The sequence below is a fragment of the Vulpes vulpes genome, chromosome 9 (assembly GCF_048418805.1).
Source record: "Vulpes vulpes isolate BD-2025 chromosome 9, VulVul3, whole genome shotgun sequence".
Taxonomy (NCBI): domain Eukaryota; kingdom Metazoa; phylum Chordata; class Mammalia; order Carnivora; family Canidae; genus Vulpes; species Vulpes vulpes.
The window spans coordinates 105,354,190-105,367,011 of NC_132788.1; the positions used below are offsets into that span (position 1 = coordinate 105,354,190).

At 50.1% G+C, this 12,822-nt stretch overlaps 1 protein-coding gene across 5 annotated transcripts in view; it reads right to left on the reverse strand.

The window, feature by feature from the left end:
- Nucleotides 1–1,520: 1,520 nt before the first annotated feature.
- Nucleotides 1,521–12,822, reverse strand: part of LOC112911851 (long-chain-fatty-acid--CoA ligase ACSBG2-like) — a 63,492-nt gene continuing 52,190 nt past the window's right edge. For 4 of the 5 annotated variants that reach the window (XM_072721657.1, XM_025988539.2, XM_072721658.1 and 1 more), the window contains 8 exons: nucleotides 10,919–11,100; nucleotides 10,547–10,780; nucleotides 8,104–8,321; nucleotides 6,432–6,571; nucleotides 6,034–6,280; nucleotides 4,628–4,736; nucleotides 2,713–2,930; nucleotides 1,521–2,631 (listed from right to left, as the gene is read on the reverse strand). In XM_072721657.1, coding sequence (XP_072577758.1) covers nucleotides 4,663–4,736; nucleotides 6,034–6,280; nucleotides 6,432–6,571; nucleotides 8,104–8,321; nucleotides 10,547–10,780; nucleotides 10,919–11,100 — 1,095 coding nt within the window. In that variant the 3' untranslated portion in view covers nucleotides 1,521–2,631; nucleotides 2,713–2,930; nucleotides 4,628–4,662. Of the gene's footprint in view, nucleotides 2,632–2,712; nucleotides 2,931–4,627; nucleotides 4,737–6,033; nucleotides 6,572–8,103; nucleotides 8,322–10,546; nucleotides 10,781–10,918; nucleotides 11,101–12,822 lie in introns of those variants that run through there. The other variant, XM_072721656.1, reaches the window with a different exon arrangement.

A 12,822-nucleotide genomic window follows, 5' to 3' on the forward strand; every position in this document is an offset into this window, starting at 1 on the left:
TATTGTTTTGGGAGGCAAATTGCCCCCATGTAGCCAGTGGAAAGCCCTTCTGGCTGGTTCCTCTGGCCCTTTGACAGGTCCTATCTCTCTATCTTTCTGTCTTTCCTTCCTTCCTTCCTATATTCTGGGCTCATCTTATACACTCCCTGTCTTAGCCCTGGAATCAGACATTTCCCCAAACATCCCTGGTTCCTTTTAGTAGTAGATGGGATTTAGAAACCAAGATCTGGCTATTTAGCATGCCCATGGCTGCTGGGCCCTCAGAGCAGACAGAGATAGAAAACATGTGCATATGTACACGTGTGCATGTATATACACATGACTAAGTGTGTAGGTACACAGACATATGTAGATATATTTTTATATAACACATCTATAGTTCTGTAACTGTGTGTATATATCATAAAACTGTGAATTTGTATAGTACCTCTAACTCAAATGTATTATCTTGTGGTTCTTTCTAACCTTTTCCTAAATTTCTTCTCTGCCAGTGAGAAACTTAGGTCTACTTAAAAAATATTTACTTACTTATTTGCTCGCTGTATCCAGCCTCTTGACCGCACTGTTCCTCTCCTCAGCCTGCCACCTCTGCTTTCCCCTCCAGTCCACACCCTTGGCCTCTCAGCCTGTCCCTTGCTCCTCCATGTAGCTGCCCACCTCTCCTCCCCACATTCTCAACCACTGTGCTAACTTGCCTCTTCCTGGAAGAAAAAAAATGTCTCTTTTATATATTTTTAAGTGTAAAAATGAACTCCCTACCTCACACACATACATACATTTTTGGTGTAGTGGCATATATATTTACATATAGTCGATTTTTGTTATTTGTGGCAGTTATGTTTATAAAGGTGCCATAAACATGGAATTAGCAAATACTGCACCATTGCTTTTAGGAGAAATACGGAGGCAGGTTCCTGGCAGCCTCTGGTCACAACATTTTTATCAAGTAATCACTACCTAACTTTATGTGTGTTTACTGTTCAGGGACACCTTATTTAATATACATTGTTGCTTCATTAGCATGGAATTTATGGCCAACAGCACTATAATTCATGCACGAATGTTTATTTAACACCTAACTTTTTCCCCCTGGGCTCATCACAGATTTCTTGTACCCAGGAACACTAGACAGCATTTTGGCATGAGAAGTAGGGGCTGCTTTCAACAGTGACATCACCCAACAAAAATGCAAAAACATGCCACTAAATAGGTCCTCAGAAGGACATGCATTTGCAGCATGAGCTGAAGCAAGAAGGCAGGACAGCACTGTGTTTGACCTCAGCTGGGAGTGAACGTTGGGCAATTCAGATATTTCACTGGTCTGACCATATCCACAGATGGCCACAAAAGTGCTGGCAGCATTGATTTGGGGATTAACAAATAAATTTTAGTGAGCAGGCAAACTTAAAATACAGAATCTGAAAAAAAAGGATAGACTGTACCTACATATGAAAAAATAAAACTAAAAAGTTACCAGGTAGATAAGGAAAGTCATCAAAAATAACATTAGCCTATAGGCATTGCGTTTGTGGTTTTTTTTTTTTTATAAGAATATCTTCATACATTTCTGATCTATTTATAATTTTACATTTTAAAAGGAAAAGGGGCCCTGGGCTGCATCTGGGTATCTAGAACCTTAAAAGACTAGAAATTTTCTTCCTCCTGTTCTAATAGGCTGTCCTTCTCTGGCCTGGGAGGCATCCTTTCTACTGATCTTTCACTGGATTTGCTGTCTTGGCCCTGGTCTGCCTATTTGTGGACTTTGTTGTTTTTTAAATTCCACATGACTTTATTCATGAGAGATACACAGAGAGAGGTAGAGACACAGGCAGAGGGAGAAGCCGGCTCCCTGTGGGGATTCTGACACGGGACTCGATCCCAGGACCCCAGGATCATGACCTGAGATAAAGGCAGACACTCAACCACAGAGCCACCCCGGTGCTCCTATACATGGGACTTTTGGATGAAAGAGGAATGAACTTCTGTCTTCTTTAAGTTGCTGTTATTTTGGGCCTTATGACAATAGCGAAACTCATCTGCAAAGATGAGTTTCATCAAGAACTATAGCTGTTGGGCACCTGGGTGGCTCAGTCGGTTGAGCGTGTGCTTTTGGCTCAGGTAATGGTCCCAGGGTCCTGGGATTGAGTCCCAGATCGGGCTCTCTGCTCAGTGGGGAGCCTGCTTCTCCCTTTCCCCCCTACTCATGCTCTGTCTTTTGCTATCTGTCTCTCTCAAATAAATAAATAAAATCTTACAAAAATAATAGCTGTTAACCAAGACTGATGGGTGCTTTGATGATAACAGTTTACCTGTATCAATGGCTTCTCAGTGCATACCTTCACCTTCAGATGGGGGTCTGTTTTTACAGATTCCCATCCACTCCAGATGCAGAAGGTTTAACTCCCATAGCTAGTCAGAATTTGAACCCAGAACTGATTTCAGAGTCTGAACTTCTCAACAAAGGACAAAATGTTTGAATCTGGGGCTGAAATCAGGACATGGGATGCTGAAGTACTTTATTATCAGAACTTGTTGGAAGGGTTTCCATTGCTTCTAGGAAGATGCGTTGGTTTGAGGACTCACTTCTTCAAATTGGTGAAGGCTTTTCTTTCTCATGTCTCAGCCAGTCCTCTGGGGAGGAAAAAAAAAATCTAATTGGAACCCACGAGATGAGATCTTTCTTCTAAAACAAGCAGTTCTTTATAGACCTACCTGTAAGCTTTTTTGGGATCATGCCTTGAAGGTTCATAGGAATTCAGAGATCTGTGATGATCCTGTTGTTTCAAAAGGCTTGCCAGGTCCCAGTGGGGGAACCTCTTTAACAGGTGAATAATCAAGAGATTGATCTGTAGGGAATCTAGCTTCTTAAAAACAGTGAAAGTCCCTATACAGGCAAATCATGTGTCACAGTGAGGTCATTCTTTTGGAGGCTGGAAAGCGGAGAAAGACAGGTTATCACCTGGAGAGCCTTGAAATATGTGTTTCACTCTCTGAGATCCCACAGTTACTGTAAGATGAAAATATTCCTGAATGAATGGATCCAATTAGAAATTAGAAAAACAATTGAACCCCTCTCTGATGAACTTTAGAGCACCACTATCCACGAGAAATACCACGTGGGCCACCTATGTAAAAATTTTCTGGTAGCTGAGGCTCAGTTGGTTAAGCATCCAATTCTTAATTTCAGTTGAGGTCATGCTCTCAGGGTCATGAGATCAAGCCCCACGGTGGGCTCTGTGCTCAGCAGGGAGTCTGCTTAAGATTCTCTCTCTCCGTCTCCCTCTGCCCCTCCCCCTGCTCATGCATGCTCTCTCTTTAAAACAAAATCTTTAAAAAAATTTTCTGATAGCCACATACAAAAAAATAGGTGAAACTAATTTAAGTAATACATTTTTAAAGCCAGTATGTCTAAGATAGTGTCATTTCCACATTTAATCAATATCTCAAAATATGAACAAGATATTTGATATTCTGTTTTATACCCAGTCTTTAAAACCCAGTATATGTTTTGTACTTACTGCTGCTGCCATTTTGGTCAGCCCAGGTATAGAGGGTCCGTCTCCCACCCCCACATCAATGTCAGATGGTCTTTTACCCAACCGCAAAGGGCAATTGTAAGTCTCTCGAAAGATGCAGAATGGTGAACGCGATGTGTGTTACTGCTGGGCTTACTCAGGAGACTTTGGCCAATGAAGGTGTGGAGGAGTTAAGCCAGTCAACAACATAGAAAGTGGACATGGTGGCATGATGGACTGAATCATGCTCCCCTCTCAAGGTCATGAGATCAAGCACCACAGTGGGCTCTGTGCTCAGCAGGGAGTCTGCTTAAGATTCATATGTGGAAGCCCTACCCCCCAAGACCTCAGAATGTGACTTCATTTGGGGATAGAGTCTCCAAAGAGGTGATTGAGTTGAAAAGAAGCCATTAGGGTGGGCCCTGATCCAGTACGACATGTCCTTGTAACAAAAGGAAATGCCAACCCAAGCACCACATCTATGAGCCAGGGAGAGAGGCCTCAGTAGAACCCAACCAGCCAGTACCTTGCTCTTGGACTTCCAGAAAATAAATTCCTGTGGTGCAAGCCACCAAGTCCGTGGTACTTTGGTAGCTGCAGCCCTAGGAAGCTAATGTGGGCGAGTTGGCTGGGGGCATCAGAAGACCATGATTTGACCATGAAAGGATTACAAGTGGCCTTTGGGACAACTGAGAATTTGTTCTACTGTCCTCCTACTCTTGCGTCTAGCTGGATTCTATCAGTGAGTGACCCCTGGTGTTTGGGGGCCTCCGATGGATGAGACTCGGGGAAAGGAGAGGAACGGGGGTGGGTGGGTAAGAGTTGTTCAAATCCCTATCCCTTACTGATGGGCCACCACGCCTCGTTCCCTGGGTTCCTGGCAAGTGGCACTTACTCCCACCAAGGTTTCTGACCAAAGGCCTGCTCCAGATAAGCTACAAAATAACACTTGGGCATTTCTCTGGTAGAGAAAGCATGACCTAGAATCCCTGGCAAGCAAAGGTACATTCGTGCGTGGCCTCTCCAGCTCTGCTCACAGACCCGCCTGCCACAGAGGAGAGACCACGTCTGTTGGACTTGTTCAAGGCACAGCCCAGCAAAGCCAGTCTCACCGTTGGGACCGCCAAGAGCAGCTCCACCAGAGAAGTCAGCGGTAAAAGCTTTCAATTTGCTTTCTGTATTTCTGGGTTACAAAATGTCTCCTAATCTTGGTCGTCGGACCTATCGAGAAAGAGACCAGTTCAGATGTGGGGATAAAATAAAAGTTCATATATCCCGTGTGTGGCCAATAGGGTCCCGTGACCGGGGCTGGCTGGGGCTGGCTCTGCCATCGACTTCGTGGGCGCACCGCCGTCACCATCGGCGTGGGGATGACCGCCCTGCCCTCACCCTGGGCTGTGGGGAGGACTGTGTGAGCTGCCAGGCAGACAGCATCCTGAACTCCGTGCCTCGTGTGGACAATACCCCCAGCGGAGAAGGCACGCCACCCTGATTTTACAGGTGAGGAAATGGGCTCAGAGAGGGCCAGTTGCTCTGAGGTGACCCAGCATGTGCATGGCAGGGGCAAGACTTGAATTCAGGCCCTGATCCATGCCCCAGGCTGCTCATGGGCTGTGGGTCACCACAGCGTTCAGGCTTCCCCAGCTGGGTCCTGAGAAACCCCCCGACCCCAGGACTGCATTTTCAACTTATGGTTGAAAGAACTAAGGATCAGAGGGCCAAGTCACTTGGAGGGGGCAGGACTTGAACCCAAGTTGTTGGAGGTTGTGTGTTTGCCGTTCACTCTAACTCTGCAATCCATGCCATCAGACTACAGCTAAGTGCTGAGAACAAGCCCCAGAAGGGACATCGATGGAAAGCAGGACCCCCAACCACCCGGGAGTGAGCCCTCCCTTCATGGGGCAGACGGACAAAGATCAGTTAACACGTAGGGTAGGTAATTTCAGACTATGTTGTGTTACGGGGGCAAGACGGCAGTAGTATAGGGGGTGTGATGGTGAGCGACAGGGCCGCCTATTAAGGGCGGTGGTGAGTCCCGTTAGCCAGGATGGTCAGAAAAAGGCCACTCGAGGAAGTGACCTGTAGGGTGAGACCTAGACAATAAGGAGGAGCCAAAGAAGTGAGGGGGGAGGGCATTCCAGGTCAAGGGAGCTGTAGGTGCAAAGGCCCTGAGGTGGAACTGTGCTTGAAGAGTTGTGGGAACAGCAGGGAAGCTGAAAAGGAGAGGTCAGCAGGAGAAAGATCATGCAGAGTCAGAATGAGGAGTTTGGCTTTTATTCCTAGAGCAGAGGGTGTGCTGCCCTGGGGAGGAGGGACATGTGCGTGTGTGTGCGTGCGCGTGCGTGGGCACATGCGTGGTGTGGGGGTGGGGAGGAGGAGAAGGGACGTGTGTGTTTGGGGGAGAGCTGTGAGCTGGAAGTGGACCCTCAGACCCCCAGAAAAGGGCACATCTCCCCAGAGCCCATGTGGCCCTGGACACGAGCAGGGGACCAGGCCACCTGCTCTCCGGGCTGCTCACCCAGCTCTCCATTGTGGACAGAAAAGTCCTTCTCCAGGATGACCCACTTCTGGATCCTCTGCGCATTGGAAATGGCTTCCTGATTCACAGCATCTATGCCTTGCTGGATGGCCTTGTAGACCAGGGGGTCCTGTAGCTCCAAAATCTCAGAGACGGTGGACACATGGCTCCCCAGTTTCCGGCAGAACTGAATGGCCTCCAAGCTTAGCTTGTCCAGTGGCTCTCCATTCCTCCGATCGACCTCACACTGCCCCCAGGACACCCTCGTCACCACACCCAGTGACCACACTCACTCCCTGGCCACACCTGAGGACCAGGAAGAGGGTCCCGGGCCACGGGGGGTGCGCCCTCTGGACCCTGGGGTGGAGACCCCTGCAGGACGGCAGACCCAATGTTACCTTCAGCGTCAGCAGGATGCTCAGAAACTTTGCCTTATCTCCCACTAAGACGGCATTACTGATTATGGGGATCTTCTCTTTAACCATGTTCTCAATGGGAACAGGGGCCACGTTCTCACCGCCAGCCGTGATGAGGATTTCTGGAACAAAGCGTGGCTCAGTGAGGCTTCAACAGGGACGGGACGAAAGCCTCACCTCCTCGAGGATGAGCGGGGACAAAAGCTGGCACAGATGACCGCTCACTTAGAAAACCCCAGAAGCAGAGGACCACCCCTGCCCATGGCCGGGACTCCCATCATGCCTTTCTCCAAGCCACAGACCCAGTGTCACTCTGCCTCTCCTCCCTTGTCTCCTTGGAATTGCCATCCAATGTCCAAGTCCTGTGCACTTCACTTGGACAGCACTGTCCCAAGTCCTCCAGAAGTCTTGCTTGGAAGACAGTGCAGCACCTCTGGCCATGCCCTGTCTCTTGTCTCCTGATTTGTCTGCCACTTGGCAACCCCTGAAGAACCTTCCAGTGAATTGTGTCAGCTGTTCCCCCAGCCTCTCAAATTCTCCAAGAGCTCCTCCTCCTGCCCCAGATATGTTCCACCTGCTGTCTCATCTAAGGATGCTGGCTGCCTCCCGTCCCACCCACCCAAACTCTCTGTTCTCACCCCCGGATCTTTCAGCCATCCGTACTGCGGTCAAGGCGGTGGTAATCATATGTTTGCGATGGACACCCGCGGGTGGTGTCTGCCACCGACTCAGGTATCCAACCCACTGTTTCTTCAGGGAACTCTTACCCATCTCGAACCGCTTGTGGTTTGGGCCAGGGCTACGGGGATGAGCATGTGACCAGTCCGACCTGTCAGCATACTCTACTCTCTGCAGCGGTTCATTTTTAAATGGGATCCAGTGAGAGGCCAGACCTAAAACTTTTGCTGCCCATTGGTGCTTCAGACGAGCCTCGACTGTTGGCAGTCGTCTCATCACCCAGCGGGAAAAGCCTCTCCAAGAGTGGCCCCAACACCAAGGACGGCTCAGGAAGAGAAAGATAAAGCAATTCCTTTGATGTTATTCTGGCACCTGGATCCAGCCAAGCCTGAAGTGGGACCTTTCAGACTTCTCCATTTTGAGCCAATAGTTTATCCTTTTCGCTCAAACTTATTCTGTTGCTTTTCATGGGAATGGTGCTAACCTAGCCCGCTTACCGCATAGTTACTGCCTACGTCAGGCTCACTGCCAAACGCTCTGTGTGCATCAGAGGTTGCAGCCTGTGAGTCAGATCCAACCGTCCATGTGTTTGTGTGGCCACGGGCTAAAAACGGTTTTTATATTTTTACATGGTTGGAAGGAAATGCAAAGAATAATAAGATTTGTGACACATGAGAGTCAGATGACATTAGTATTGGCATGTGGCCACGTCCGTGTGTCTGCTGGTTGTCCGTGGCTGCGTTTGTGCCCCCGTGGCTGAGCTGAGCAGCTGTGACATGAACTCTGTGTCCCGCAGATCCAAAAAATATTTACTGTCAGGCCCTCAGCAGGAAGAGCTGGCTTATCCCTGTTCTATAGCATCTCACTGAATCCTGCAGATTATTATTCTCCCAGAGTCACGGGGCAGGAAAGGGGTTTCAAGTTCAGGGTGGGCCTGCCCACAGGAAGCCCCAGAAGAGCCAGCCCCAGTCAGTACCTTTGATGCGGCCCGTGATGTAGAGGAAACCATGACTGTCTACACGGCCCAAGTCCCCGGTGTGTAGCCAGCCTTCCTCATCAATGGCCTCCATGGTCGCATCTTCCATCTCCAGATAGCCCATGAAGACGTGCCGACCCCAGATGCAGATCTCCCCTGTGCCATCCTTGCTCTGCTGGTACAGCATGTTCTTACACCCAGACATGATTTTGCCACAGCTGCTGGGGAAGGGAGTTGGTGGGGGTGGGGGAGCCCAGGGCTCAGGGAGACAAGGTCACCCCCCCAGGTCAGCCTGGGTGTGCAGCCTGGGCTCCCTGCTGGGATCTGCTGCTCTCACCCTCTCCAGGCCCCGGTGGGCATGAGGAAGCATACAGATATTTCAAAGAAAAGGAAATACAGATGGATTTGAAATGTATGCAAACATTTTTTTTTTTCAACTTCACTTGTAACAAAAGGAATGTACGTGAAAGTTGCATTGAGGTACCTTATTTTTAAAAAGATTTTATTTATTTGTGTGAGAGAGAGAGGGCAGGAGAGGAGGAAGGGGCAGAGGGAGAGAGAAACAGACTCCTCGCTGAGCAGGGAGCCGGATGTGGGACTGGATCCCAGGACCCTGGGATCACGACCTGAGCCAAAGGCAGATGCTTAACCAACTGAGTCACCCAGGTGCCCCCGAGGTACCTTTACCTTTTCTTTCTTTCTTTCTTTCTTTCTTTTTTTTTACCAACTGGTTTAGCACCATAGATGATGTGTATGCAAAGCACTTGCTTCAGCATTGTTTGTGGCAACACATGATGGAGAAAAAGCCAGAAGTACCCACCAGTAAAAAGACCAGTTAAGTAAAGGCTGGTGCAGGCACCCAGAATACTCTGCAGTTCTGTGTCACGAGCCCAGATAACGAAGGACACCAGGTTATCTGACTTCATTTGGTTCCCAAGCTCCAGATGGCAAGTCATAGTTCAGAGAGGATGGATTCTGTGTTCAGCTTAACATGGAAAATGCTTTTTTGGGGGACAAAAGTATGTGTGTCCAGGCACTGCTTGTGCCAGGTTAGCTCGAAAGCAGTGGTGTGGTCGTTTTGCCTCCGGGAGGGTGTCAGGGATTGAAGCGCACCCCTCCCTCCCGTCATGTGTTGCAGGGCTAACCCCCAGCACCTCAGAATATGACCAGATCTGGAAACCGGGTCATTGCAGATGTGATGAGTTAAGTTAAGATCATACTGGAGTAGGGTGGCCCCAAATCCAGCCTGCCTGGTGTCCTTATAAGAAGGGGAGGTTTTTAATTCAGACACGCACACAGGGTGAACCACGAGAAGTTGAAGGTGGAGATCTGGGGGACACATCTACAAGGCCGGGAGCTCCAGGGATGGCCAGCAACCACCAGACGGCAGGGAAGGGCCCGGGACAGACATGAACCAGCCTGCCCACACCTTGATCTCGGACCTGTGTTCTCCAGAATTGTCAGAAAAAGCTCTTGTGGTTTAAGTTTTGTGGAACCTTGTTATGGTGGCCTCAGCAGACTCCCAGGACTTTTGAGGTGGGAGGGAGGGAGCTTTTCACTGTGTCACCTCCTGAGTTTTTGGACATGGGCACGTAGTCCTCATTGAAAAACACTATTGAAAGGTAGAGGCTGAAACTAGTACCTTTCACCCAGGGTTGGGGCAGGGTCACTGCTCTTTAGGGAAGGCCCACTCTTTGGTTTTGGAAAAACTGCAGTGGGCATTTGGGTTATGGAAAAAATAGACCTTGGATGGGATGATGGAGTGGAAAGGGGGGGATGTTGAGGTTTGAGGTGCAAAGCTCCCCCCCACCACTCCCAAGGTAAAGTCAAAGGCAGGAGATGGTTCTGCCGTATTGGGAAGATTGGACAGTTTTTTGCCAAGTTCAAAGGCAGATGGAACCTGAGCAAGCCCTAGAGGAAAGCTGGACCTGCAATGTGACAGCAGAGAGGGGGTCAGGGAGAGATGGTGGGAGATTCTGTGGCTGTGGGACCCAAAGAGCAGAACTTGTCTTGGTGTTCTTCCTGCGTCAGTGTCATTGGGTTCACTCCTGCAGCCCGGGGCCAGCTGAGCTTGAGAGAAAGCCAGAAAGGACCCATGGATGTGTTTGGGATGGAGCATGGTGGAGATGAAGGGTCCGGGGTCTCAAGAGGTGAACTCGGAGTGGGGGAGCCTGGGGAGGGGGCTATCTGGAGACAAAACCCACAAGTGACCATGGGGGAGACTATGGAACATTCTAAGGGCCCTTCTTGTCTGTGGGCTATTTGACAAATGGGGGCGCTTCCCTGGTTGTGAAGATTCAGGGCTTGGAGGCTGGAGAACAGGAGTCACTCTGGAGATTCAGGTCAGGGTTCACCTTAGCCCAGTGGCTCGCCCACCCTCCCACCTATAACCCCCATACCCAGTGCTGCTGGAGGACTGGGGGTCTTCCCAGAAGGCGGGTACCTGTGAATCTTGTAGTTATTGCGGCAGGATGTGGTGTGGGGTCCTGTGCTTTCGCTCATCCCGTACATCTCCCCTATAGGTATGTCCAGGCTTAGGAAGAACTCAGAGGTCTCTGGGTTGAGGGGTGCAGCCCCGCTGATAGAAATTTGGCATTGATCAAGGCCAAGGGCGTTCCTGACTTTGCTGAACACGAGGGCCTTTGCCACGCGGTAGCTCATGGTAGCGTCGTGGACCCTGTGAATAAGAACGAGAAGGGCAGCTCAGCAGCCCTGGAGCCGAACGGGACTTGATGGGCACCACCGCCTGGAGAAGGCTGAGCCCCCTCACCCATGGCCCTCTCCCTGCCCGGCCACCGCTGGACCCTCCACCTACCCAAACATCCTTTTTGTATTGACCTTTAAGCCAATAATTCTTCCCCATGAAAACACCTTCTTCCTCAAGCTTGAGCATTTGGCACCACTTTCTTTTATCTTCTCCTGCATCTTCTCCCAAATTCGGGGCACCCCCAGGAAGGCCGTAGGCTTTACTTCCAGCAGAGTGTTGATGAGGGTGCCCTGCAAGGGACCGAGCTGGGTTAGCCACACCTGCACCTTGCCTGGAACCCAGATGTCCATCTTCCCCCACCAGCCATCCAGCTCGGCCTAGGAGAAGCTTCTCTCGGCTGATTGGACCGGGGCGAGCGCCCCACCCAGGGGAGCCAACCCACTGGCTGGCTGGTGGCCCATCGCATTTCTCTCTCTCTAGGGATTTGGTGGAGAGCACAGATTGGCAACAAAACCTGACCCCAGGATGCGGCGGAGTGTTGTGTAACTGTTAAAAAGGATTTAAGATTTGTTTCCAAATCTATCTGTGGGCTCAGTACAGTCCCTCTCAGAATCCAGGCAGGCTTTTCTACACAGATTGACAGGCCCCATCTCAACATTTATACGGAAATGCAGAAGACCTAGAATGACCAAAGTGACTTTGGAAAAGAAGAACAAAATGGGAAGAACTTCTACCCAACTTTGGAATTTATCATAAGGTAGGATGATCGGCTGTCCTGGTTTGCTCAGAACCGAAAGGGTTCCCGGAATGTGGGATTTTAGGTCATAAAGTTGGGAATGTCCCAGGCAAACCAGGTCAAGGTGGTCAGCCTTGCCAGAAAGCCAGAAAAGTCTGGTCAATGCGGTTTTGGTGTAAGGGTGGACGTCCAGTTCAATGGGACGGAACAGAAAATCCAAACAGGAGGCTTTAGGCTTTACATTTTGGAGCAATTCACAGTCCGGGAAAGCGCCAGTAGGACTCAGTGCAAGGAAGGCTAGTCCCATCCTGAAAAGTAAAAGCAAGAGCTCCGTTTACTGTCTCCTCACCACACACAAGAGTGAGCTCAGACCGGAGCACCGACCCCAGCAGGAGAGCTTAAAGCAGAGGCTCTGCGGCCCGGGGCAGACAAGGGTCTCTTGCAGGTGGCACCACACTCATGAAAGAAAAGAGAAGTGACTTCATTAGACGTAAAGATGAAAAGACACGCCACCGGGGCAGGGTTTTTGCAAACCGATATTTGGTCAAGCCCAACCATAGGACAATAGCCAAATTTTAAAAATGAACAAAAGATTCACACAGACGGTTCCCTAAGGTGTACAGCCGGCCACCATGCGCACGAGGAGGCGCCCGCCACCGTGTTATTAGGGGGTCCTGCTTCCCACCCACTAGGACACAGCAGCAGTGCCTGTGAGCGGCAGCCCCGTGGCAGTGAGGGTGGGGACAAGCCGGGCCTCTCGTGCGCTCCTGGGGAGCAGGGTGGTGGGCACAAAACGGGGCAGCCACTTTGGAAACCCCGTGGCAGTTTCTTAGAACATTCAGATCCCCTTATCACCCGCGGGGTGTTGGGTCGGTTGTTTGGAAACTGTTGAGGGTATTCGGAGTTGATAAGGATGTTGGGGTGCTTCTCAGGTCCCAAAGGGGTGTGAGTGCACCTGACGCAATTAGCCAGAGAAGAAAGTATCGGGTGGCTGCAGCATCTCAGCCACTGAGCCCTGGGGTGGGGGTCAGGGGGGCGGGCAGAGGGGCCAAGGAGATACCAAAGTGGAAAAAAAAATGACAACGAGTCTACCGTGCAAAGAACTGGAGGTTGAATCTTCTAGAAGGAATTACAAAGGCCCTAAGACCACCTGCTCGATGTCCCCCAAAGATGTCACCCCAGAGCCCCCTAGAACCTGTGAATATGTTCTCTTTTATTTTTTTTTTTTAAAGATTTTATTTATTGGGATCCCTGGGTGGCGCAGCGGTTTGGCGCC